This window comes from Boleophthalmus pectinirostris, unplaced genomic scaffold, assembly GCF_026225935.1.
Source record: "Boleophthalmus pectinirostris isolate CB_2022bp ecotype Guang Dong unplaced genomic scaffold, ASM2622593v1 HiC_scaffold_21, whole genome shotgun sequence".
Classification (NCBI taxonomy): domain Eukaryota; kingdom Metazoa; phylum Chordata; class Actinopteri; order Gobiiformes; family Gobiidae; genus Boleophthalmus; species Boleophthalmus pectinirostris.
This window is the reverse complement of record NW_026571175.1, coordinates 24,759,266-24,786,370: the sequence shown is the minus strand read 5'-3', so window position 1 is coordinate 24,786,370 and position 27,105 is coordinate 24,759,266. Positions and strand designations below refer to the sequence as shown.

General features: G+C 37.1%; 1 protein-coding gene across 4 annotated transcripts in view; it reads right to left on the bottom strand.

Annotated features, from left to right (window-relative positions):
* trps1 (trichorhinophalangeal syndrome I) overlaps nucleotides 1–27,105 on the bottom strand; it is a 229,054-nt gene that overhangs the window by 115,868 nt on the left and 86,081 nt on the right. For all 4 annotated transcript variants that reach the window (XM_020934354.2, XM_055157215.1, XM_055157216.1 and 1 more), the window contains 2 exons: nucleotides 2,525–3,130; nucleotides 1,102–1,217 (listed from right to left, as the gene is read on the bottom strand). In XM_020934354.2, the coding sequence (XP_020790013.2) occupies nucleotides 1,102–1,217; nucleotides 2,525–3,130 (722 nt within the window). The remainder of the gene's footprint in view (nucleotides 1–1,101; nucleotides 1,218–2,524; nucleotides 3,131–27,105) is intronic.

Here is a 27,105-nt window from a genome sequence, read left to right as displayed (position 1 = left end):
CGCCTGAACTGCACCTTCTTGCTTACGCCACGTGGACTGCACCTCCTTCCGTGTTTCCTGCGCCACTAAAACCAGAACTAAACCAGGACTAAAATCAGGTCTAAACCAGGTCTAAACCATATCTAAACAAGGTCTAAAACCAGGTCTAAACCAGGTCTAAACCAGGTCTAAACCAGGTCTAAACCATATCTAAACCAGGTCTAAACCATATCTAAACCAGGTCTAAACCAGGTCTAAACAAGGTCTAAAACCAGGTCTAAACCAGGTCTAAACCATATCTAAACAAGGTCTAAAACCAGGTCTAAACCATGTCTAAACCATATCTAAACCAGGTCTAAAGCAGGTCTAAACCAGGTCTAAACCATATCTAAACCAGGTCTAAAGAAGGTCTAAAACCAGGTCTAAACCAGGTCTAAACCATATCTAAACCAGGTCTAAACCATATCTAAACCAGGTCTAAAGCAGGTCTAAACCATATCTAAAGCCATATCTAAACCAGGTCTAAACCATATCTAAACCAGGTCTAAAGCAGGTCTAAACCAGGTCTAAACCATATCTAAACCATATCTAAACCATATCTAAACCAGGTCTAAAACCAGGTCTAAACCAGGTCTAAACCAGGTCTAAACCAGGTCTAAACCATGTCTAAACAGGTCTAAAACCAGGTCTAAAATCAGGTCTAAAACAAGGTCTAAAACCAGGTCTAAACCAGGTCTAAACCAGGTCTAAACCATATCTAAACAAGGTCTAAAACCAGGTCTAAACCAGGTCTAAACCAGGTCTAAACCAGGTCTAAACCATGTCTAAACCAGGTCTAAACCAGGTCTAAAATCAGGTCTAAACCAGGTCTAAACCAGGACTAAACCAGGATTAAACCATAACTAAACCAGGTCTAAACCAGGTCTAAACCAGGGCTAAACCAGGACTAAAACAGGACTAAAACAGGACTAAAACAGGATTTAACCACTGCGTCTCCTCCCGTACACCTTGCCGGTCCGTGAAAATATTGTCGAACATAAAACCAGTCTGTGGCACAAAAAAGGTTGGGGACCAGTGTTTTAAAGCACCCAAAACGGCTGCAGTTCAATGAAAAAATCTCACCTGGACGTCATATGTGCCGTTCAGCAACACACTCCTCTGCTGCTGGCTCAGGAGATCTTGTCGGATCTTCCCCAAATCTTTGGCTTGGTTCCTCGGCCCCTGTCCCACCTGGACATCTGGACGTGGACAAGGACGGAGAGTTTAACACAGACTAAAGTAACAGTGGAGTGAAGACAGAAACATCTGGGCTGATCATTGCGATTTAGTTTTCTCATAAAATAACTGACCACACTGAATCAGACAGCTAAAGTAATATTCAGTGTGATTAGTCAGTACAAAACTGTGAAGAAAACAGACCATTTAAATTTATTTTTAAACATCTGGAGATCAGTCTTGAAGTTACTTTTTTGAAACCCAAATTCAAAGGCTGCTGGCAGATATGTAGTCCATAACTTTAGTCAGAATTTAAATATAATTAAATTTCAAGTAATTTAAATAATTTTACATGTATTTTTTATGTTTTTTTTTTTTTTTTTTTTTTATAATTAACTAATTTTGACTGACTTAGGAAATATTACTGATTTTTCAGATTTTTTTGCTGTAAAACCAATGAGCTGTGTTTCATTATTTTTGCCTGACAATGACGATAAATTTCTTTGTTCAATGATTTTAAATAATTTTACATATATTGTTCTTTTTTTTTTTTTTATATAATTAACTCATTTTGATTGACTTAGAAAATATTTTAATTTAAATATATTTCTGATTATTTTTGGAATAGCTGCTACGATATATTTCACTATTTTTGCCTGACAGTTACGATGCATTTTACATATATTTAAAATGTTTTTTTGTTTGTTTTTTATTTTGTTTTGTTTATATATAACTCTATTTGGTTGATTTAGGATTCAATCCTTTATGCTGTGACACTGTGACACTATTTTATTTGTATTTTTGCATGACATTGACAATACATTTCTTTGTTCAATGATTTTACATAATTTTACATACATATTGTCTATTGTATTTTATAATAATTTTATTTTATAATTAACTCATTTTGATTGACTTAGAAAATATTTTGGACACAACTGATACTTTTTGATATAACTGCTACACTGTTCACAATTTTTGCCTGACAATAAGGATACATTTTAAATATATTTTTTATGTTTTTTTTCATGTTTTTTGTTTTGTTTTGTTCTTTTTTTAAAATATCTAACTCAGTTTGATTGGCTTTGTGACTTTCTACAGCAAATACAATCGGATCCTATGAGCTACTACACGGTTTTATTTTATTTTTATTTCTGACTGATGTTGATGATAAATTCCTTTGTTCAATGATTTTAAATAATTTGACATATATTTAATATTTTTTTTTCTTGTTTCCTTTTTTTTTTTTTTTTTTTTTACATTTTTTTATATAATAGACTCATTTTGATTCGTTTTGCTGCTCAGCTGTTTTCCATTTCCGTCTGCTTACCCAGAGCTGTGTGGGGCGCCATGTTGTGCAGGGCGAGGATGTGCGAGTCCAGCGCGGCGTCCTGCCTGGTGCGGTTGTGCAGGCCCAGGTGGTACTTCCTGAAGTGCTTCACCAGGTCGGCGGGGTCGTTTCCATAGTAACCGTAACCGCACACGTTGCATTTGAAGTCCTGGAGCTTGGGGGAGGGGCTTCCGGACAGAGGGGGCGTGTCCCTCATGACCTCCTCCCCCACCAAAACTCCTCCCGCCACTTCCGGATGGACATCTCCCTCGCTCCTGTCGGCTTTGTCCCTGTCTTCGGCGCCGACTTTGGATCTCGCGCCCGCCGAACGCCTGTCGTCATAACCGATGGACGAAGGCGACACGGACGAAGACACGCATTCGCTCTCTCGCTCCTCCTCCTCCTGATCCTCGCCGGGCCCGGTCCTGAGGTGTTCCGAGGATTCTGGCTCGGAAGGATGGGTGATCCGGTCGGCCTCCGCTCCCACTCGTCCCTCCTCGTCTCCCTCGTCTTCCTCCTCTCCTGTCGTTTTCCTCTTCCCTTCCTCCTCCTCTTCCTCCTCTCCTCCCACACTCCTGATAGGGGGATTCTTCTTCCTCACCATCTCTGCAAGACAAAACAAGTGAAATCATTATTCACGTGGAAAGTAGGCAAAGTTTCAGGTTCTAGTTTTTTTGTATTTGTGCAAACTTTTATTTTAATATAAATTGTGTGGGAAAAAATTTGCGTCATGATGTGATCTCGTTATTTTCCAACAAGGCAAACTCCCACTGAATGTAAACTACTTCACAGCTAGTGGTGGAAGGTAGAAAGTAAAAAAAAGTAAAAAGTACAAATGTTAGGTATCTGTACTTCACTTAAGTACATTTTACAGTAGACACTTTTTACTTTTACTTCACTACATTTGAGAATGTGTATCTGTACTTTCTACTCCACTACATTTTAGATCTGGACTGAAAAGTAAAAAGTAAGTTTCTTAATGGTTTTAGACCTGCTGAAAAAGCTGTATTCCTAACTCTGCGCAAACCAAATACATACAAACACAAAAGCAGCTCGAAAAATTGAGAAATGAATTAAATCACTTCAAAAAGCATCCAGATTCTTCATCAAAATCACTACATTTCATCCTTAAATTGTTCTAAAAATCTGAAAATACTCTTACTTTTTACTCTTAAAGTACATTTTTAAACAGGTACTTTAATACTTTTTACTTAAGTAGATTTTCTCATGTGATACTTTAACTTTTACTTTTTGAGTAATGTGCAAAATTGAGAACTTCATCCACCACTGATGCTAAAAAATATCGAAACTGAAAATACAAGGAAAAACAATTTAGTGTGCAAAAATACATATAAAATACAATATACAGTATTTCTTTTTTTTCCTTGTCAATGAAAACACATTTAGTTGTTTTGTTTTGGTTTAATATGTTTTAATGTTGTGAGATGAGAAATTCTTATTCCTAAACTTGTTCCTATTTGTGGCTTTCAGGAAAACGATTCCTTCCTGATTTGAAGGATTTTGTGAGGATGTTTCCCCATTCAAAAGATATAATGTTTTGATTTGAATTGAGTTATTGCTATAACAATGGAGGACTGTTGCCATGCAAAATCCTTCAAATCAGGAAGGAATTCTTGCCTGAAACCCATAAATGCTGGCTCCTTCTTCAAATGCAGTCAGATTATAAATGGCCCATGTTAAAAATGTAAGTCACTGTAACAGCAAAACGTTTAGTGCAGTGGAAGAAGTACACAATTGTGTTACTTAAGTAAAAGTACAGATACAAGAGCAAAAAATACTGCAGTAAAAGCATCACATAAAACAATCTACTCAAGTAAAAGCACATGTTTAAAAATGAGTTTAAAAAAAGTTTCTCGTTTTGGGCTGAATTTGTTCAACAGAATGAATTTAATCCGTACTTTTTTCCTGAATGTTTTTATATTTGTATATATTTACTCAAACTACAAATGTGTTAACAATAAACCTCCGGCCTTTTCAGCAGGTCAGAAACTATAATAAAAAATATTTTTACTTTACAATACAGTTAAAAAAAATGTAGTGGAAAGTGCAGATACCTACTTTCAAATGTAGAGAAGTAAAAGTAGAAAGTATTCGTTTTATAATTTACTTAAGAAAAATACAGATACTTTCTTTTTTTTACAACTAGGGGTGTAACGATATCCAATATCATTGTGGTATGAACTTCACGATATGATATTTATGGTGATATTGTGGGAAAGCTCACGATATGGTGGGGCGGTACGATATTTACTGCGATATTTTGTGGAGGCCAACCAAACTGTTAATATCCTACTTTTTACTCTTAAAATGCCTTAATCCAAAGAACTAAGACTTAAAAGTGCTTACAACTGTTATTTCTTCTTGCAGTCTGCACTGAAATGGAGCAAAGGATCATGGTCTATGCAGTTCTCTTTGTCTTTTTTAGCTATTACTGCCCCATAACTCTTCATTTAAGCAACGAGACTTGTAATTCGATATATTGCGATGGTACATGATATTATTGTGAGCAAGTACAGTACTTTACTGCTTGTACTTCATTACCTCCCATGGCTGGTGTAGTGGAAGTAGTCCCTGTAAAGCGTGGTTAAATAATAAGCCTCAAAAAAGCAGCTATGTCTGGGCCAACAATTCTGAATCACATGCACAACTAGTTTGACAATGATATATTTCTACAATGCAGCTTTAATCCACTTTACAAAACCCTTTGAAAACACAGTAACCATTTTTAACCACAGACCTCGTCAAAGAAAAATCATTTGGATAAATCACAAACATTTGACAGATTTCTGAGTAATGTTTTGCGTGGAAGTGGCCGGGCTCATAGCATCTTTAAGGGCAACTTTTAGAAACTGGGAATCATTTTATCGTTATGGAAACCATGCGTGAGAATCCTCCAGCACATGACCACATCAAAACCTAAACCATATCACAGAAACTGAAGGGAGGGGGCAGAGATGCTCGGAGGAAAACGGAGAAGATGTCCAAGACGACCACATCAAACCCAGTGCCCCATATCACAAAGATGGATGAGCCAGGCGGCAGACTCAAATTTATTCTCTACAATGCTCCCAAAATGTCTCATAAAAATCCTCTGCTTTTCACCATGTCTGCACGAGAAAGTACGAAAGGGCATCTGACATAAAACCTTGGTCAAATTAGAGTAAGAACACAACAAATAAGTGACAACAATGACAGTACAGAGATATGAATGTTTTGAACCAGAAAAAATTGGGTCAACCAGCTTAATATGACACAAAATTGACTCTTGTGAGATGTATTTTTTTTTTTTTTTTTTAATGCTCTTACCACCTCAGAAACATACCTGGAGTTATGTTTTGTTTCATTCACACACAGGATTAGGGCTGTGTATCATTAAAAAGTCGCTGATATGATACATACCTCGACACAGTGCGCTTTCGATTTGATACGATTTATTTCAAATCGATTCGATAAATCAATAAAAAGTAAAGGCTGAATCATGGCTGTGATACTAAAAGCCTTTATTAAACCACTTCTTGTGCAAAGTGCATATGAAACACAAATATTTTACTAATAAAAAACTCAGAAAATGTCAAATGTGTCACATAAAAGAGTTACTTCCTCTAGCAAGAAAGCTGTAGTCTGACTCATCAGCCGGTTTCACTTCGTGGAAACTGTCTGACCTCACAGCATTAGAATTCGTTCTCTCGACAGTAGGCGGGTACTTTTTTTATTTTACCAATCGCTGCTATTTGGTCATGATGTATACTCAGCTTTTCTCAAATCCTGGAGGAAGAAGGGCAATAAAGTCTTTTCCCTTGATAAAATTCACCAAACATTCTCTTTGTTCCAGCTTTAAATCCTCGAGCTTGGGAATACATGGCTCTTCGCTGATTGGCTGGTGCCTGAACTCGCACTTCCGGGATTTTTGCGAACCGGCTAGTGTATTCTGATTCCTGACCTTGTTGCTGGAGAGAAATGAAATTGAGTTGAGGCAGTAGATGGAGCCAGCATGACTAACAAAACTATAGCACTGTAACAAAATAATTTAGTAAAATATAGCAAAAAATACTCTTGGTGATGTATTGACACAGTAGCCCATGAAATCAATACTGTTTCACCACATTAAACAATACGATATATTAATATTATATTATTTTTTTAATTTTATTATATTAATAATGATATTTTTGCACACTCCTACACACGATTGTTGGTTAGATTTTCTGTTTACATCTCCAAAGCTCAAAATGCTCTGCTCCACTTTGTCACGTCATGTAGTGGTAGTTTTCCTTTTGCAGTTTACCTTTAGCTCAGTAGAGATTTGCAATTCCAAGTCTGAAATTATCCAAAATTATTCTAGTGAAGGTGTATGGAGTTTAAAAACGCAGTGGAGCACTTCCTGTATTACCACTCAGCCTAAATATGCAGGGTTTGTGTGTTAAACATGCATGTGATGAGGAAACATTATAACATAGATCAGAAAACAGTAGAAAATAAAATGAGCCCTTTAAAAGAAGATCTGAGGCTTTGGAAAGTTACAACAGGAAGGGCATCTGGCAAAAAAAACCCAAAAAAACTAAAAATGCCCAACATATGACCATCATCAATCAGCAATCGGTATCTTGAAGATGTATGGGTTGGGTGGATAACTCAAGTCCATTCCCTATAACTCAAACCCAGAACGTCTCTTTGCCACTGGTTTCCTGGCTCCCACAATCCCCATGCTTCCCCTCATTTCTCAGAGACTCCACAGCAGTTCATCTCTGTCACCTTCGGCTCTTCACTTTGGCTTTGCTCCTCTCTGATCTCATACTTTGCAAATCTGTTAAACTATTAAAGGCCACATCTCACATTTATTCCAACTTTATTTGAAACCAGTCGGAATGAAGCGGGCAGAGGTATGTGCATTATTACTTCACAGTTTCATTGATTTGTTGGCCATGTGAAATTATTTATTTTAGTCTCTGTGGGAGCTGTGAATGAATATGCACTTTTGTTCAGTCTTGTCACTATTGCCACATTCAGGATATTAGTTACAGAGAAACCCATCAATCAAGCACACACTTCTTGCATTAAAGATCCCCTCAATTATCGTTGTACTGTTAATGGTAATATGGGAACAGAATATTATTACTCTAACACTGCAACCAAAAATTTCAATTCCTCCATGATTGTAAATTATATATTTTCTTAAATTATTTTTTATAAATTATAATACTAGGTCATCCAATAACATTTATGAGGAGGTAGGGATATAACAATAACAGAAATATTGTGATATTGTATCCTCAAAAGATTCACAATACAGTCAACCCTCGTTATATCGCAGTTCACCTTTTGTGGTCTCGCTGTTTCGTGGATTTATTTTAAGTGCAATTTTGCTTTTTTAAATTTATTTATTTTGTTTACAGCATATGAACGCGTTGTGCGTATTACGGGCGGGAAGTAATTACACATGGATGGGTCAGAACTAAACCAGGTCTAAACCAGGACCAATCTTGGACACTTAAGAGAGAGATCGCCGAGCAGTTTGTCCACAAAGTGCGATCGGACAATTGCCGTGTTTACCTCCGTGAATTGCGGAGCTCTGCGCGGGCCCTTTCTCCTGCACTGTGAGTGAGTCCTGTTTCAGTTCTGGTTTAGTCCTGGTTACCTCCGCCATGGAGGTTATGTTTTTGCCGGCGTTTGTCTGTTTGTTTGTTAGCAACATAACTCAAAAAGTTATGGACCGATTTTGATGAAATTTTCAGGATTTGTTGGAAATGTGAAAAGGAAGAACTGATTTCATTTTGGGGGTGATCCGGAAGAAATCCTGGATTCTGGATCACTTTGAAATTTTAGTTAACATTGTGGTAAATGGGGCCAAAAATTTTGTTTCTCAATATCTCCGTTAATTATTGACCAAACCCCATGAAATTTGACTCAGGGATGGACAATGGGATCCTCTTTCATATTCCAAAGGCTGATCCGGATCTGATCCAGAAGACTGATTTTATCGCAATTTATATAAAAAATGGGGGGTAGTCCTTGGCGGAGGTCTGCGCTCTCTGAGTGCTTTTCTAGTTTACTCCTGTTTTAGTCCTAGTTCAGTCCTAGGACTTTCGACGGATCCAAGGGATCACTGTAATATCGTGGGCTGTTACAATATACTGAATTACAAGTTCCTTTGTTTAAATGAATGGTTTTATAGTAGCAACAGCTTATAAACATCGGAAATTACATATCCCATGATTCATTTCAGTGCAGACAACATGAAGAGATATATTTTTGACTTAAATTCTTGAGATTATGATGGAAATAATTCACACCAAAATCTTGTCAAGATATTTTAAAAGCAAAAAAGTGTTCCAGCTACAATTATATTATCCACTCCAAAAAATCACAATAAATACTGTACTATGGGATGCATGTCATGATAATATCATACCGAGAGATTGGATATCGTTACATCCCTATGAGCAGGTTTATAGAGCATGTCGTCTATTGGTCCAACAGACTTTAAACAAGCAGCTTCAGCCTGTACCATGTCATAATGCAAAGCTCATATTGGTCATATATCCTCCTGAGACTCAGCCCGTCCATTTGTGTCCTTTATAGTGGACATTGAGTTAACCAGTCTGTCTTTTTAGTGTTTTGAGATAGACTCTTAATGGGGAGAGTCTAAAAACGTTTTGAGGTGGCAGTAGAAGCTTGTCAGAGATGTTGGTCATCAAAAAAGTTGTTTTGTTAGGTTGTTAACTTCACATGGATTAACTCAAAAATATCCCCAGTGTCCATTACAGAGGACATGTTACACAATTATAAAAATAAAATGAACAAAATCTAAATGCCAAGGTGTTCATTTACCTCCAAACAGACATAGAAAACCACAAAAAATGTATATATATTGCAATACACTTTTTTTTTTCTTCAGATCCCAGGAGAATATATTAGTGTTTAGAAGACATTTCTTAGTAAATACATTTTCATGGATGGATGCATGTTGCTGAATTGGGTGCGTCTCTCACTTTAGAGGCTGTTAACGAACGCTTTGTGAATCTGACCAATTACAATCTTTTTTTTTAAAGAAAACATTCACGAAAACGCCCCACTGTTCTTATATAAGCGCCAACATTTAAAAATAAACTTGGAAACAGTCAGAATTAATTATCCACAAATCAAAGTCTTAACTCATTGTCATAATATTTTCATGTATGTTTTATTTGTCCGTTCTTTTCTATAATCACTATACAGAACTATTAAATACATATGTTTGATGTTAAACCATAATCTTCCCTTTGTTTGAAAAGAGAACATTTGTGGTCTTATTGTTCACAGCAGTCGTGCCAAAGACGCTGTGTGTGTTTATGTGTGGTCATTCGGTTCATATTTGGTCATAAATAGAGTCGCCCACACGCCATTACTGTGTGTGTGAAGTATCCGCACAATGTTACAAGCCCGATCACTTTTAGATCAATTCAAGATGTCTACGCACACATTTTGTTTATATTTGTGATTGTTGATGGGTTGAATAAAAAGATAGCATGCAAGAAATCAAGATTTATTGTGGAGCTGTGAGAGATAAAGGGCTATTGTTATTTACTGATAGTGAATGTTCAAAGGACTCGCCAAAAGAAAGCCAGATGCACGGTCTGATCCCAATCAAGCCAGTGCAAATCAGGAACCAAGCATTTACATTAAAAGGCATCAGTGTCGTCCCATTGTCTTCGTGAAATGATAACATAAAACTGCTTTCTCTCATCTTGGATTCACGGTTCCAGCGACTCATGGAGATTTGGGCTCAAAAATGATTCAATGTGATAGGGACGGGAAACTAAAATGTGTTGAGTTGATTTCACAAAGACGGCCACATTAAAGAGGAATGGAGCTCTAATGGGCACTCTTGGAAGGTGATGAAGTACAGGAAGTAGAGTACTGCACTTAAAGTAACATTTTTAAGTATCTGTTTACTTAAAGGTGCACTATGCAACTCTGACGGTCCAGAATCTTTCAGAAGCTTTGAAGGGTTATTTTCACAATGTTTGAGGTAACATCCTGAGTAAAGCGTCAGCAAACAAAAATGAATACAAAAAAATTAATGAAAAAAGAAAACTTAAACAATTGATTCGTATTGACTCTGTTGACCAAAATCTGTATCTATCTTTTAACGCAAGGAACGTTCCACACATAACTCTTGAACTGCTAATGGGACCGGTGTGTACACTGCCAAGTTTCATGTTATTAGAGCAAAAAAAAATGCCAAAGATATTTTAAAATGAGCGATATATTTTAAACATAAACAACTTTTAGAATCTCGCTCTCTCTGCACAGCGTCGTCCGCAGTGTCTCAACAAGAAATGTGAATACAACAGTGAGTCCACAACCCTCATAGACCTCGTATGCATGTAGCATGTTAGCATGTATGTTAACATCTACACAGATGCAGATTTGGACTCTGATAAACCTCCTGGGTCTGTCTGATGGACTCAGAGGAGCTCCTCAACATTGAGCAGCTCAAAGGCTCAGTGAGGGGGAGCGGACAGGAGCAGGAGTGTAGGACAAACTCACACATTGAACAACATCTCAGGGCCACAGTTCACTGTATTCTACACTATCATGAAACTGCACTCAAATTCAACATTAATCATTCATGTTTAACAGGTTTTAGAGCTCTTCACAGCACAGAAACTGTCTGGAATCTGATTCATGTTGCATTTATTGTCTTGTGAAGCCCTATAAAAGGTGCTTCATAAATAAAGATTATCAGTATAGTCAAAACCAAAACTGTGCATCAATCCGATTATTTCAGTTTATAGTAAATTATTTCAAAATCTGTCTTGCCTCACCCATAGACCAAATGTATTAAATTTAAGATAAAGACAAATACAATTTAAAGGGCCCATCCTATACTATTTTCTAGGGATGGGGCAAGATCTCGTGCCACAAAATTGCCCAAGATTGTGCACACATGAGAAAAATTATCTTCTGACATTTTTTTTTCCCCATTTGGATGGATTAAAAAAATGGAGTTAACCCTCCAGCCACCTTTTTTTTTTTTTTTTTTTTTACTTTTGTATCTTTTGTAACTTCATTTTTTATGCAAAAGGGCTGATTTTTGGCAGAGTGATGCATCTTTGAGTGTTTTAACATTTTCTCCTCAGTTTTTCAATCTTTTCAACCCCTGAGCACAAAAATGATCAACTGCCTTCCATTATAATCACTTTTTTCAACCTGCCATTGTACAAAGTGTAAAACATGCAATATCTAACTGTTCTATATTTTCCCAAACCTCTTGACTTCTGACATATTTTTTGAAAGATTTTACCTTATACAGTCAATGGCAGAAATGCAAGTAATTTGACACTGACTTCCATTATAATCACTATTTTTTCAGCCTGCCCTAAAAATCCAACTTGCATTTTGTCAACAGAAATAATTAAAAGTTCACTGAACTTTTTAACCTGCTAAAAGTTGATGCATACTAGCCATTCAGTTCAGTTATGTTGCTGTGTTTTCAGTGGATGAATGATGATAAGTTGAGAGAACTTGTTATTACTTTTTAAACGTATACTTTAATACTTTAACATAAGTTACATGGGCCATTTTTGCCTCTGTATCTGTACTTTAATTTAAGTAACAAAACTACATACTTCATCCACCATTGCTATTAGGCAATGTGAATGGAAGTTAATGAAGGATTTCACAGTTTGTTTCTGCGTCAATTATTACAAATAAGTAAAACGATTTTGGGGAACAGTCTCAAATATTTCTGACAAGCATTGTGGTTGTTTTATTAATCCAATTTTAGTCTTTAGAAAAACTGACAAAAAGACTAAAATATGAAGCGACAAACTAATACAAAAATCACATTTATTTAAGACACATTTGAGCAGATCTAAACTACAAGGTTAGCAGCTTTCAGAATATTTATTTTGTTTGTTTGTGGAAGAAAATGTTTCTTAAACAAACAGCCTTTGCACCAATTCAAATTGTGATTTTGATTCAGTTGCTCTGAATCTTGGAGTCCTACAAATAAGTGTTAAATTCTGTTCTCACAATAACTATAAGACTCATTTTTATTTTTTTATATATGTTATTTTTTTTTCAATTTGTAATTTTTACAATACAAAAGTAGACAAAAAAAAAACAACTCCCATAACCCACCTCATCACACCACACACAAACCACTGTGCAAACAAACATTAACTGTCCATCAGGCACCACTAAAATACAGCATAACACTAAAATGTGATAGTAACATCCGTATAGTACTGTACTTCTTCTTTTTATGCTTGACCATTGCCACATGTATTAAAATAAAGTGTTTTCTGTGTCTGGCCGGGCCCACGCCTTGAGCCCAGCCCTGGCACTGAGTCTGGAGACGGAGCAGAGGAAAATCTCATCAGATGTCTACCACACCCATCACGATTCATTATTCAGTGCGTGTGTGTGTGTGCGTGTGTGTGTGTGCGTGTGTGTGCTGTGTGTGTGTGTGTGTGTGGAAAACTACTGATCCAAGTGGTGAAGCAACAGGCTGACATGACTGACCCCACTGGTTCCATGTGCCCTTATTCAATGACACAGTTAAAATATGGAATAATTTCTTATTTTTTTCCTTATTTCTCAGAGATTTCTTATTATTATTTTTATGATTTCATCTGCTTCTAAATGATTTCTTTTAGACTTTGACCAACTTTAACAAATTATAAGGGATATTCAGTGGACACAGTAGCTCACAAACTACAAGAAAATAAAAAAAAAACTACATTTAATAGAATTCAAATTATGAAAATTGTTAAAGATCTGTTAATTGTTTAGGCAACATGACTTTATGTCTTTATATTGCCTTTAAAGGTGCATTGTGTAACTTTTCTGGTGGAGGGTCCGTCAAATGCTTTTCTCTGTGGACATGTTATTGCTTTGTCTGGAATGTTCCACAGTGTGGGATTAATTAAATTTTCTATCTTCATGGAGACCAAACCAGACCAAGTTACAGGTCAGACGTGTGGAGAGAATGCCTGTTTTTAAAGGTATTTTTGAGCAATAAAACCATCTGTAATTGAAGAAATGTAAATGTAAATGCAATGGCATGTCCACAGAAACAAGCAGGTGATGGAGCCTCCACCAGAAAAGTCACACAATGTACCTTTAAAGGGCCCATCTTACATAGTTTTCTGGTCACTGTCAACATACTGTGATTCAGTTGTTTTAGCCCTAACTGCATAATATCACTAGCCAGGCTGGTGTCATGTAGTGCCTCCGCTCAATTTCATTTTTCTCCAGCGACTAGGTCAGGAATCTGAATATACTAGACAGTTCGCAAAAAGTGAGAGTGCGAGTTTCGGCACCAGCCAATCAGCGAAGAGTCATACATTCTGTGTTTGCAACGATTCCCGAGATCGAGAATTTAAAGCTGGAACAAAGAGAATGTTTGGTGAATTTTATCAATCGGAAAGACATTATTGTCCTTCTTCCTATGGGATTTGGGAAAAGCTTAATATACCAGTTAGCCTCGTAAGCGGCGCATTACATACGTCACAACCAGATAGCAGCGATTGGTCAAATGAAAAAAGTGCCCACCTACTGTCAAGCGAATTAATCCTAATGCTAATGCCTAATGTCAGACAGTTTCTATGAAGTGAAACCAGCTGATGAATCAGGCTATATTATCACAAACTTGAGATGATAATTTGATTTCAGCAATTTGCCCATCCCTAGTTTGAGGCCAGATCTAATTCTACAGTATGACTGTATGTGGCCAAGTCCAGCAGATAATTCTCCTCACTATCTGCACATAAGCTGCTGTTTACATGTGTTTGTGAACGTCAGGGTTAGAAGCGCAGGCCTGTCCGCTCTAGGCTGTATACACAGACTGGAACCATTACTATCAAGTACAATTAGGTGTAACCCACCACAACATACCACATAACGACTACGCTACTAGCTTCAATTAGCCCCTATACGCCACAATAGCCCCAGCACCACAGCCAGGACAAACCCAACCGCTAATCACTTCCATCAACTACAATTAACCCCAACACCAGTGCAGCTTTTATCGGAAATTAGCAAAAAATAACCCAAGGTATGTGTCAATATTTAGCCTGAATGTATCTGAATGTATAGTCAGTGCTGAGGAAAAAATGTAAGAAAATGAGAGTTCATTGTCAGCTGTCAGAAATGTCAGCTATCAAGTTATACTGAACTTCAATTCTGTTCTGTTAGGAAAATTGGAGTTTGTCATACATTTGGAAGAAATACTGAAACTGCAGACAATTCTACAACTTCATTTTTCTTCTCCGTCCACAAAAATCCAGGGGCACAGGGCAACAAGCCTTTGGGCCCCCTCTAACATAAATTAATAGGAAGAGGGTCCAGTTCTGGGCCCCGAAATCCATAGAGCCCAGGACCAAGGACTCAGGATATCGTTACATCCCTACCAGTATTGGACTGGTGCATCCAATAACACAGGGCTTTCTATATTACATACCGTATTTTTCAGACTATAAGTCAAACCAGCCAAAAAAAACAACAACATATATAAGTCGCACTGGCCTATAAGTGGCACTTTTGGGGGGAAATTTATTTTATAAAATCAGAGACCAGGAACTGACATTTCATCTTGAAAGGCAAGTTATAGTAATAACAATAGAACAGAGAACAACAGACTGTTAACGTCACATATGAACAGTTCTTCAGATAACTCTAGCATAAATAACAGAATAGAACAAGTTTACCAAACTCTCCATCTCACTCCAAATCACTAAATCATCCTCGGTGTCATGTCTGAGCAACTTCGCAACCAAAAATGAAGCACCGCTTCCTCTTCTGTGTAGCTGTCGTCAGACTCAGCATCAGTTCCAGTTAGAATTATTCCAGCCTTTCTGAATCCCAACAGGATGGTTTCAGTTGTCTTTATATTTGTTTAAATTAAAAATTTTCCGTGAAGTAATACAGACAGTGGCTCTTTCTCCTTCTTCTGCAGTCGACATGCACAGCAGAGTGTGAAGTGACAGTGGTACAAGAGTACACAAGCCTAGAGTGTCTTGTGTGTTATAAGTGAGTTATAAGTCGCACTTTAGTATAAGTCACAGGACCGCCCAAACCATGAAAAAAAGTGCGACTTTTAATACGGTAACAATTGTTCACCACTCGTTTATAATGACAACACAAAGTGCACAGGTCTGAAGTCAAACTAAGTTATCTTTCAACTACTCCATGTATTAATTTCAATTTATTTAGATAAAAAGTGAAAACACTGGACTGTGAGAATAAATGTCCTGCCTATAGACCAGGTTGTTGAAAATGCTGGCTTCATAATTACTGTATACCTGTATGTTGGACAATAGGGTTACTTTTGTGTACTATGATAAATCATACTTTAAGATAAGATAAGTAGAAGAGTGTGGGTGACTCATGCAGCAGCAGACGAAATCATTATACAATATAACTGCAACGGCCAATTCTCTTTAATGGTGTTGATTTATCCTGATGTTGTCTTGTTTTACGCCTTGCCCCTGTAGTACTCTTCTGCGGAAGGACAAAGCTAAACATTATCTAAAGTGGTCCTTGGTGTTAGGTTTTAAAGCATTATATCTTCTTTAGAACTTTTACAACTTCTGCTACTTTTACTACTTCGAGAATACTTACTACTAATATGCACATTGGAAGAGATGCACTGATCCAGCTTTTTCAGTCCTTATAACGATTCCGATACTATAGCTTTAAGTAACTGCTGATTCCCAATATCAACCAATACCAGTGGAGGGACTAAAAATAGACTTTATTTTCCTAAAAACTAAAAATATTGGATGAGAAAATGTGTTACCTAGCTGTTATTGATCTGGCAAATAACTACTGAACTTTGTATTTAAAGTTCATCTATGACATAAATTATTACATCAATTTATGGCCCAACCAGGATATCGGAAGGACTGATATTTTGGAGCCAATACCCGATCCAACATTATAAAAAAAACGAAATACTTGATTATTTATTCTTTTCTTGCTCAGTGATCAAACGTTTTTGGCAGGATATCCAAAATTGGTAAAAAAATGAATGATCTCTCTCTCTCAGTTTACAAAAAAATGCTTTTTAACGTGAATTTAACTAAACTGGTAAACATCATTTTGATTATGGGTAAATATATCCAAGCAAATGGGAAAAAAAAATTGCCAAATCTGTCGTTCTTCAAAAATTAATTTAAAATCCATTTTATCCTCAATGAACCTCGCCTGATTCATCAGCCGGTTTCACTTCATGGAAGCCGTCTGACATCGCAGCATTAGAATTTGTTCGCTCGACGACAGGCAGGTACTTTTTTTATTTAACCAATCACTTCTATTTGGTCATGACGTATGTAATGGGCAAAATCCCGTAGGAAGAAGGGCAATAATGTCTTTCCCCTTGATAAAATTCTAACTTTCTCTTTGTTCCGGCTTTAAATCCTCGATCTCAGGAATCATTGCCAATACAGAATGTCTGGCTTTGTCTACATCCATCTCGGCCGCTTTGTTTGCTGTTGTGCTGTACCACAAAAGGGACCCAGACAGGTGCTTGAGTTTGACGTCATGGGTTCACAGCTCTTCCCTGATTGGCTGGTGGTGGTCCACAACTTCTGGGGTTCTTGCAAACTGTCTAGTGTATTCTGATTCCTGACCTAGTCGCCGGAGTGAAATGAAATTGAGCGGAGGCACCAGGTGGCACCAGTGTGGCTACAATGAACCTGCTGCATAACTCAAATCCTGCTGAAGATGAAATGCGTGAATCTGCAGAAGACTTTTTACTGTTTTAATGCATTAGACTGGAATATGCCTGAAGTTAAAAGTGTTTTAAATGTGACCACTTATCACTTTGAAAGCTGATAAGTGGTCACAATTTTGATTCCTTTGCATGTACATGTGAAGAGATTAACAAATAAAGGCCATTATTCAATTATTCAAATGTGTTGTATTTGCATTTTTCAATATATTTTATCTTTACTCATGTTTAAGCCTTGCAAACATTCTTAGACTTAGACAAACTTTACTGATCCACAATTGAATTCTGCTGTCTCTACACGTGTTTGTATCTTTAATAAAAGATAAAAAAAAAAAAAAAAATACCCAATCCAACAAATTTTCATGGATCGGCACTAGTATTTGATTCCATATTGGTATCAGTGCATCTCTAGTAAGATTCATTATCCCAAATCTTCAAACATTTAAAAAATTCACCCAGGATTTATATCTAAACGTAGGCAAGTTTGTCATAGTGAGTAAGTGACATTTCAGCGTCATTCCATAGATGCACTTGTCAAATTCTGTCCCAAAATTGCATAACCCACTCATATTTCTTTTCTGTTTTCAGACATTTTTCCTCGGGATGAACTAGTTGTTGTTCATTTATTTATGTGGAAATGTCACAGGTTATTAAAGGCGCCCATGCACAAAATGGCAGTCACGCTGGGCTGCCTCGTAGCTTCAGGTTACGTGTCAGTGAATGAGACACAGCTGAAGAAAATATTAATGAAATCCTGCGCACATATGACTACAAAAAAAAAAAAAAACCCTTCACAGACAAAACAGATCAGTCTGAGAAACCTGGCCTATTCTGAGCAGTGGGATAATAATAGGAATTGGCCACAAGTGCACGCCGCTGGGCTCTTCGAACGTGGGATTGGGTGGCTGCGTCTGGCTTCTCACTGAAATCGGGGCTTGGGAGAGTCTGTTTTAGGAGACATAGTTACAGCATTGGTCAGGGAATTGATTTTGCAGAAGTTAAGAGCAAAATAGGGAGGGGAGCGAGGGTGTCAGGGTCAAAGATTTTATTCCGAATTCACAGACGCACTTCCAAATATTGATGAAGCAAACTAGTATGTACAGTAAATGCAGCTGGACCGTCTGTCACGTGCTTGTCTCCGTGGACGTGTTATTGTGTTGCCTGGAATGTTCTACAGTGTGGCATTAAACATAACGTTTCCATAGAGACAAGCCAGTGACTCCACCAAGCCACTTTAGGTCAAATCTGACTCACAGTAAGAATAATTTTTTGAGGTATTCTTTAGTAGCCATCAAATATCAGTAGTTGAATAAATGCATGATATAAAAGATGAATAGAAGATGATTCTGTGGAAGATTCGGCAAGCAGGGGGCAGGTTTAAAAGGTTTTAAAATAATGTTGTTTCCTCTTCAAAACATACCTGGAGTTGTGTTTTGTTTCATTCACACATGTTTAACACACAAACTGAAATCAGCTGGAAAGTTTCCTGGCTGTAACGTCCCCAAGCTGGAAGGTCCCCCTGAATTGTACCCTTTATGAAACTAAGTTAGTTAATCTATATACATACACATTTAAAAACAACAACAACATTTTTCATTATATTTGTTCATATATTGTATTAATTACACACGCAAGTTACAGTATATCTCAACTCATTTGTCCATGTTGAGCATAAGCAAGTATTCTGATTTAGGAAGGATGAGCACCCTGTTTTTTCCCCTGTTACATGACATAACTAGCCAGGCTGGCGCCACCTAGTGCCTCTGCTCAATTGGATTTCTCTCCGGAAACTAGGTCAGGAATCGAAATATACTAGACAGATTGCAAGAACCCTGAAAGTGCGAGTCCGGGCACCAGTCAATCAGTGAAGAGCCATACATTCTGTGCTGGTAACGATTCCCGAGATCAAGGATTGAAAGCTGGAACAAAGAGAATGTTTGGTGAATTTTATCAAGGGAAAAGACATTATTGCCCTTCTTCCAATGAGTTTTAGGAAAAGCTTAATATACCAGTTAGCCCCGTTAGCGGCGCACTACATACGTCTTGACCAAATAGCAGCGATTGGTTAAATGAAAAAAAGTACCCGCCTACCATTGAGAGAATGAATCCTAATGCGGTCAAACGGTTTCTACAAAGTGAAACCGGCTGATGAGTCAGGGTAACGTTTCAAGTGGTAATCACACAAACCCTGCATATTTAGGCTGAATTCTTCTCTTCAACAGAAGAACTCTGTTAAACTCCATACACCATCACTAGAATCATTTGGATAATTTCAGCCCGGGAATTGCTAATCTTTACTCAACAAAATGTAAAAGGGAGCTGTTAACTCGAAAACTAATATTACATGACATCACAAGGTGGAACAGAGCATTTTGAGCTTGTAGACAGAGTAATAATGAAGAATTACTTAAACATGTGTGAATGAAACAACAGATATGTGTTTGAGGTGTGAGGTAATAACATTATAACATGACTTAAAGCTCAGTTTTGCGAAATATAGAATCTTTAAAATATAAACATTGTATAAACTTGTGTTGGATCACTTTCGTGTCTCTCTGGTAAAATCCAAGCCACCTCCACAGATGCTGATAGTGCCTTATTGAAAAGCCAATTTAGTATCAAAAAGCCAGCAGGTTTGAAGTCAAATTGATCAGAAAAAGGTGAATTTGGGCTGAACAAAGCTTGCGAGAAACTACACCTGCCATTTTGAAGATGAAAAGCTCTCGGTCTCGGCTTCCTAATCAATGCCAGAACTCCCCCGACTGTCTGTCTGAAGAGAGGGGCCCAGCTCAGACCTGCCACAGCCCCACGCAATCACACAGCACATATACCGTGTAGCACTCATTTGTAATGGGGCAAAAGCATGCAAAATATGTCATCTTAAATGTCAAACTTAATCACTTTGCGCTATACCTCCCTAAGACTTCCTCCTCCTCCCACAATCCCCTGCTCTCCCTCCCTCTTATCGCTCCATCTTTTATGTTTTTTCTTCTTTCAATTAATCTCCGGCCACACTGCCTCCCCCTCCCATATCAATTTCCTCTTTTCTAAATTAGAAGTTACCAAACATCATCCTTAACAAATAAATACACCAATATGCGCACAATAATGATAAAATACTGGGCAGCTGAGTCTTAATACTTACAATATGTCTTCATCTTTTTTGCCTCGACGTTTTCATAGTGAAGTTTCTCAATAGGTAAAAGAGTTAAAGTCAAAAGGTGATATGCAGATAGCAGATAGTACTGAAATAAAGCAGTGGAAAAAAAAATTCAGCACAAATCTGTATCAGTATCACTATATTTGAAGTTTTATTAGATCTGAAAATCTGTGCAAAATATTTTTACATTTAAACAGGCAGTAATATTTTTACTTAAGCAGATGTTGTGATTTTTATGTGATACTTTTACTTTAACTTGAGTATTTTTTAGCTCTAGTATCTGTACTTTTAGTTAAAGTATATTGAGCACTTCTTCCACCACTGGAAATTAGTATAAAAAAATCAATATTTGGGAAAAACATAATAATAATAAGGCAGTTGGATCTTTATTCAGTAGTTTTTAAGTGGATTTGATCTTTATCAGAACAAAAATATGAATTTAGTATAGCTGTGTTTGACAAGTTTTACAGTTTTGCTTCATGATCATTGACTGTAAACATTAATGAACATAGATAATCCGCTAGCTGCTGTGTTCCAAATAGGAGTGACTCTGGCTCCAATTGATTTTACATGGAAAAGTTGTCGGGCTCCTCATTTCGGTCTTAAAATGTTCGTATTAACCCACTCTACATGATCCTGGTGTTTTTATTTAGGTATTTTGACTGTAAATAAATATGTCTAATATGGAACTTGGCTCTAAATTTGCCGCTGGAACTGCAGCTTCGATGAGCTTCATTTGACTGGAGCCGAACGCCATAGGTGATGACACACTCCCTTAGTCCACTTTTTTTTTTTATACAATCTATGATCATAACACTACTATGTAACACTACTGGGCAAGTTGGTGGTCAAGTTCTGTTTCTACTTTACTATATTAATTAATTTATTTATTCATTTTAAAGGTGCATTATGTAGCTTTTCTGGTGGAGGGCCTGTCAAATGCTATGTTTTGCTTTGTCTGTAATAGTTTTCAGTATGATATTAAACCTTTCTGTCTTCATGGAAACCAAACCAGACCAAGTTCTAGATCAGATCTGTGGAGAGGCCACCCTGCATTCTGTTCACAGTCAGAACGCCTGTTTTTCTAGCTATTTTTGAGCTATAAAACCACCTTTAATTGACTAAATGTAAGGTAGCTATGTTTAATGTCATACTGGCTCACTCCAAGCAGAGCAATGACACATCCATAGAAATAAGCCGGTGAGGGACCCCCAACCAAAAACATTACACATTGCACCTTTAAGTCTTAATTTGCAGTCTCTTTATTTCTGTAAAACTATTCTTGATCTCTCTAGCTGATCTGTTCTGTATCCTCACTTGAACTTTGACGCAGAGGTGCACTATCTCTCATTAGACCAGATGTGTCAAAAGCACTGGACTTCCATCACTCTCACGGCGACTCAGCTGTCTCTTCATTAAAGGAAATAGGCCAAATCCTGAGGTTTTTTCCCCTCCATGTTTTCCGGCAGATCTTAAAAAAATGTCACTAAGTCAACCAAGATAGCATTTATTTACATTGCTCTGTCTGCACTTTTCAGGCCTAATTAGGATGTCAGTTTTCTACGGACTAAAGGAAAGAAAGAATTGTGTGTTTAAAAGAAGGGTTCAGATGACAGAAATTGATTTAATGAGCTCATTTACTATGACAGATGTAATTATGGTCCTTTTGTTTTGATTTCATAAAACAATTTACTTGTAACTCTATTCTTAAAATGGCTCTTTTAAAGTCAATAATGTGTATAATATGTTTATTCAATAGACGATGTAATGTCTTTTTTTTTTTCCTTAAAGGGCCCATATAATTTTCTGATCTGTTATAATGTTCTTTCCTCATCAAAAACATACCTAGAGTTGTGTTTTGTTTCATTCACACATGTTTAACACACAAAACCTGCATATTTTGGCTGAGTTCTTTACTCAGATGGAAAACATAATGTCATATGGAAATACAGGAAGTGCTCCACTGTGTTTTTAAACTCCATACACCTTCACTAGAACCATATGGATCGTTTCAACCCTGGAATTGCCAATCTCTACTAAACAAAAGGTAAAAGGAGCTGATAACTTGAAAACTACGACTAAATGACATCACGCGGTGGAACTGAGCATTTTGAGCTTTGGAAATGTAATAGACAGACTAATAATAAAGTGTTACTCAAACATGTGTGAAACAAAACAAAACTCCAGGTATGTTTTTGAGGAGGTAACAAAAGTACTGTATAACATGGCTTAAAGCTCACAAGAGTCAATTTTGTGAAATTAATAGTACTACTACTACTACTACTACTACTAATAATAATAATAATAATAATAATAATAATAATAATAATAATAATAATAATAATAATAATAATACAAAAGCAATATACTAATCCAAAGTAATATTTAAATTTTAAAAACTCAATTTGTTTTCATAAGTATCTCTCTTTTGTAACCACTGGTGCAGAGGGTCCCACCCATAATGCAATGAATAATGTATCTGGAACTAGGCCTACTTATATCACAGTAGAAAGTCCCTGTATTCATAACTGGACCCAACCCAATGACACTATCAACTACCGCACCTTTAAGAGAAATATTACACCAGATTGCACTGATTTATGGCATATTACGCAGCTCTATTCTCAATCATATTTTCAACAAAAATAGATAAAAGTGAATCATAACTTAAACCATGTAACATATGACTAGGCCTGTCAAGAAAACTAATTCTTAAGTGTGATATTTTGCTAAAGTAAAGTAAATGTAGATGATAAAGGATAATACTGAAACTAATTTATGCCACTGACATAATCCCCCCAGAGCAGATTTAAACCATAAAAACTATTCTAAATCTACAATCATGTTAAAAAAAATAATAAAGAGATGTAACAATATCCAAATCTCTGGGTACAATATTTTCACAATATACATCTCACGGTACGATATTTATTGTGATATTTTGTGGAGGCTAATAAAACAGTTTTTCTTCTTAAAATGCCTTGACAAGACTTAATCCAAAGATCTAAGACTTAAAAGTGCTTAGAACTGTTATTTCTTCATGTAGTCTACACTGAAATGGAGCAAAGGATCATGGTCGATGTAGTTCCCTTTGTCTTTTTTAAGCTATTGCTGCATCATAACTCTTAATTTAAGCAAAGAGACTTGTAATTCGATATTATTGTGAGAATTTTAACAATACGATATCATGATATTTCGGTTATTGTGACATCACTAGTTCACTATGTAACTTTTTGGTTGGGAATCTGTCACCAGCTTGTTTCTATGGAGATGTCATTGTTCTGCCTGAAATGTTCCACCCACCGGAAAAAACAAAAACAGAAAACGAGTGAGTAAGCGAATGTGACGTCACCCATAGCGTTCTGCTCCGGTCAGATGAAGCTCACGAGGCCAGCGGTTACAGGGGCGAATTTGGAACCACATCAGAAAAACACCAGGATCACATAGAGCAGGTTAATACAAACATTTTAAGATCAAATAACGAGGCTCACAGCAGCAGTGACAGCGGGAGGAGCCACAATATTCCAATGTAAGACAATTGGAGCCAGGGTCAGGAGAAGCTCGAAGCGCCTGCATGCACACTTCCTATTAGAAACGTGCCAGGAACCGTGTTGGCTATGTCCATTTATAAATACAGTCAATGGTTCGATCGTATAACGTTGAACAGCTTTACCTTACATTTATGAAAAGTGGTTTTATAGCTCAAAAATACCTAAAAACAGGCATTCTGACTGTGAGCCGGGTCGCCTCTCCACAAATTTGACTTGTAACTTGGTCTGGTTTGGTCATAGTTCCAGCTTTCACATATTGAACGCGAATATAGTATTTACCGCGACAGTCTTACCTATGGCTAAAAACTAGTGTCACTGTTATTGCCATAGCGCTGATGATTTGAGTGGACATCTCATATCTGTAATAGAAGACACACTAAACTTAATCGTGCGCACAAACAAACTCCCATCCAGTCCCATCTCCAGCACTCCAGCTTTATTAAAGTCTATTAGAGCAGTCTGACCTCAAATAGCTACATTGGATTAGTGGCCACACAGGGTCTGGGAAGCACAGGGCGGGCTGTGTCTCGTACTCTGCAGGAGGGCTCTTCAGGCCACTGGGGAATTAGGAGGTTAACACTACATATGCATTACTGTCTCGTCTCGCACAAGGAAGTCTCACTGGCACAAACAGAAAATAGCATTACCATAATATACTGACAGTATTACGACCATTGTCAAGGAGACCGTAACCACAAAATATCTATTCAAGTCTTCCAAAATGTCAAACGCTAAGTTGTTAGTGATGTAAGTCACCTATTTTGAACGGTTCCTTAAACTGACCATATTACGTTATTTTTTGGTTTATGTAATGATGTCGTTTCCTCATCACAGACAAACCCGGAGTTGTGTTTTGTTTCATTCACACATCTTTAACACACAAACCTTGCTTAGGCTGAGTTCCAACTTGTGATGTTATGGGTAATACAGGAAGTGCCACTGTGTTTTAAACTCCAAACACCTTCACTAGAATCATTTTGAGAATTTCAGTCCTGGAATTGCCAATCTCTACTGAACTAAAGGTAAAAGGTACTGTAGGTGCTAACTTAAAAATTACCACTTGATGGAAAGGAGCATTTTGAGGACATAGAGAATATACAGGGAAATAAAGAGTTACTCAAACATGTGAATAAAACAACACACAACTCCAGGTATGTTTTTGAGGAGGTATTCTAACATGGTCCGAAGAATCAATTTTATATAATAAAGGTAGCCAGGCTGGCGTCACCTAGTGCCTCTACTCAATTTCATTTCTCTCCAGCGACTAGGTCAGGAATCAGAATACACTAGACAGTTTGCAAGAACCCAGGAAGTGCGAGCCCGGGCCCCAGCCAATCAGCGAAGAGCCATACATTCTGTGTTGGCAATGATTCCTGAGATCAAGGATTTAAAGCCAGAACAAAGAGAATGTTTGGTGAATTTTATCAAGGGGAAAGACGTTGTTGCCCTTCTTCCTACGGGATTTGGGAAAAGCTTAATATACCAGTTGGCCTGTTAGTGGTGCATTACATACATCAGGACCAAATAGCAGCAAATGGTTAAATGAAAAAGTACCTGCCTACCAGTGAGCGAACGAATCCTAATGCTACGAGGTCAGGCAGTTTCTACAAAGTGAAACCGGTTGATGAATCAGGCTGTAATATAGAACCTTTAATTTGAACTGAAGCTTTTTCTTTACAATTTTTATGGATTTTGATGGTGATAAAGCCTGATTCAACACAAAAATAAGCACAGAAAGAGAGTAGGGAACATAAGTGAGAGTTTTACACACAAATATATTCATATTATTTCAATGGGTAAGCTCACATCCCGCTCACACTTTGAACCATTTCTTAGCCTTGGTCATTTCTATCTATGATTAGTTTGTTGTTAAAATGAGTTCTCACATTGGCTTCTGTGTTCAGTCATACAAATAAATAAATTTAAAACGAGCCAGTCTTTTGAACGGCTCTTTGAAGTGACCTGATTCAAAAGATTCGGATCCCATAAAAGAGTCAAAAATCCCATCTCTCTCTGTAACTTCAGAAACTACTGTTAAACTGAACATGAAACGGTTTCCTTGGAAATAGGGCTGAGCAATTTTGAAAACATAACATTTACTGACCAATATTTTGATTGCGATTACATTTTTATGTCTTTGTTTAAGTTATAAACCAAGAGAAAAATCAGAATGTGAAAGCTAAAGGAAAACAAGCAGCCCATACATCTCTGAACATGACAAGATACTTTGCAGATCACATCATCATAATACAGAGCAAATTATTTTCATTTACTTTTGATTGTGGACCGTTTTACAAGGCTACGACCCCACTCACAGTAAGAATGGATGTTTTTACAGATATTTTTTGAGCTATAATAACACATGTAGTTGAATAAATACAGGACACATTAGTTTAATACCATATTTCGGACAATTTAACCCAAAGCAAATACATCTCCATGGAGACATACAGATTGCGGACTTCTTCCAGAAAAGTTGTACCCTTCAAGTTATAAGTCTTGCTTAATAGAAAGCAAAAATAGAAAAGCAAAATAGAAAGCCAACAGACGTGGATTATAGAGAACTGTAAACCTCAAACGACTCAAAACAGAGAAAGCGTGTCCCGAAGAGTCTCCAAATGGAACCAAGTGGGGCTTCTTGAAGAAAAAAAACATAACTAAAAACTAAATTTACAACACACATAAAAGACTGTCTAAAAGAAAGTGTTACAAATCCACTTTCCCAACTGTGACTTCCCCAGCACGACGCAGGCTGTTTTCATCCGCTCCATACAGAACTCTGTGGGGCCCTGAGCTGCTAAACTATATTTTGCAGAGTGTTCTGGCCACGTGGGGTGAAGTCAGTCGAGAATAAGAAGCAGGTATGAGCCAGATCATGTGGAGATGCTATGAAACCAGATGGGCACACACAAAAAAGGGAGTAGGGTCCAGAGGTTAAAAGCAGACACATCTTGTTAGATTAGCCTCTACAAATGGACTGCCATGGGTTGCTGGTTCTGTTCCCAAAGGAGCTATAAATGAAAGTCTGATAAATCACTATTATGACCTACATAGAGGTGCACGAGGCTGCTTTGACGGAAGAAAAATAAGAACCAGGGCTTGACCTCAAAGGAAAGTGGACATTAAAGGT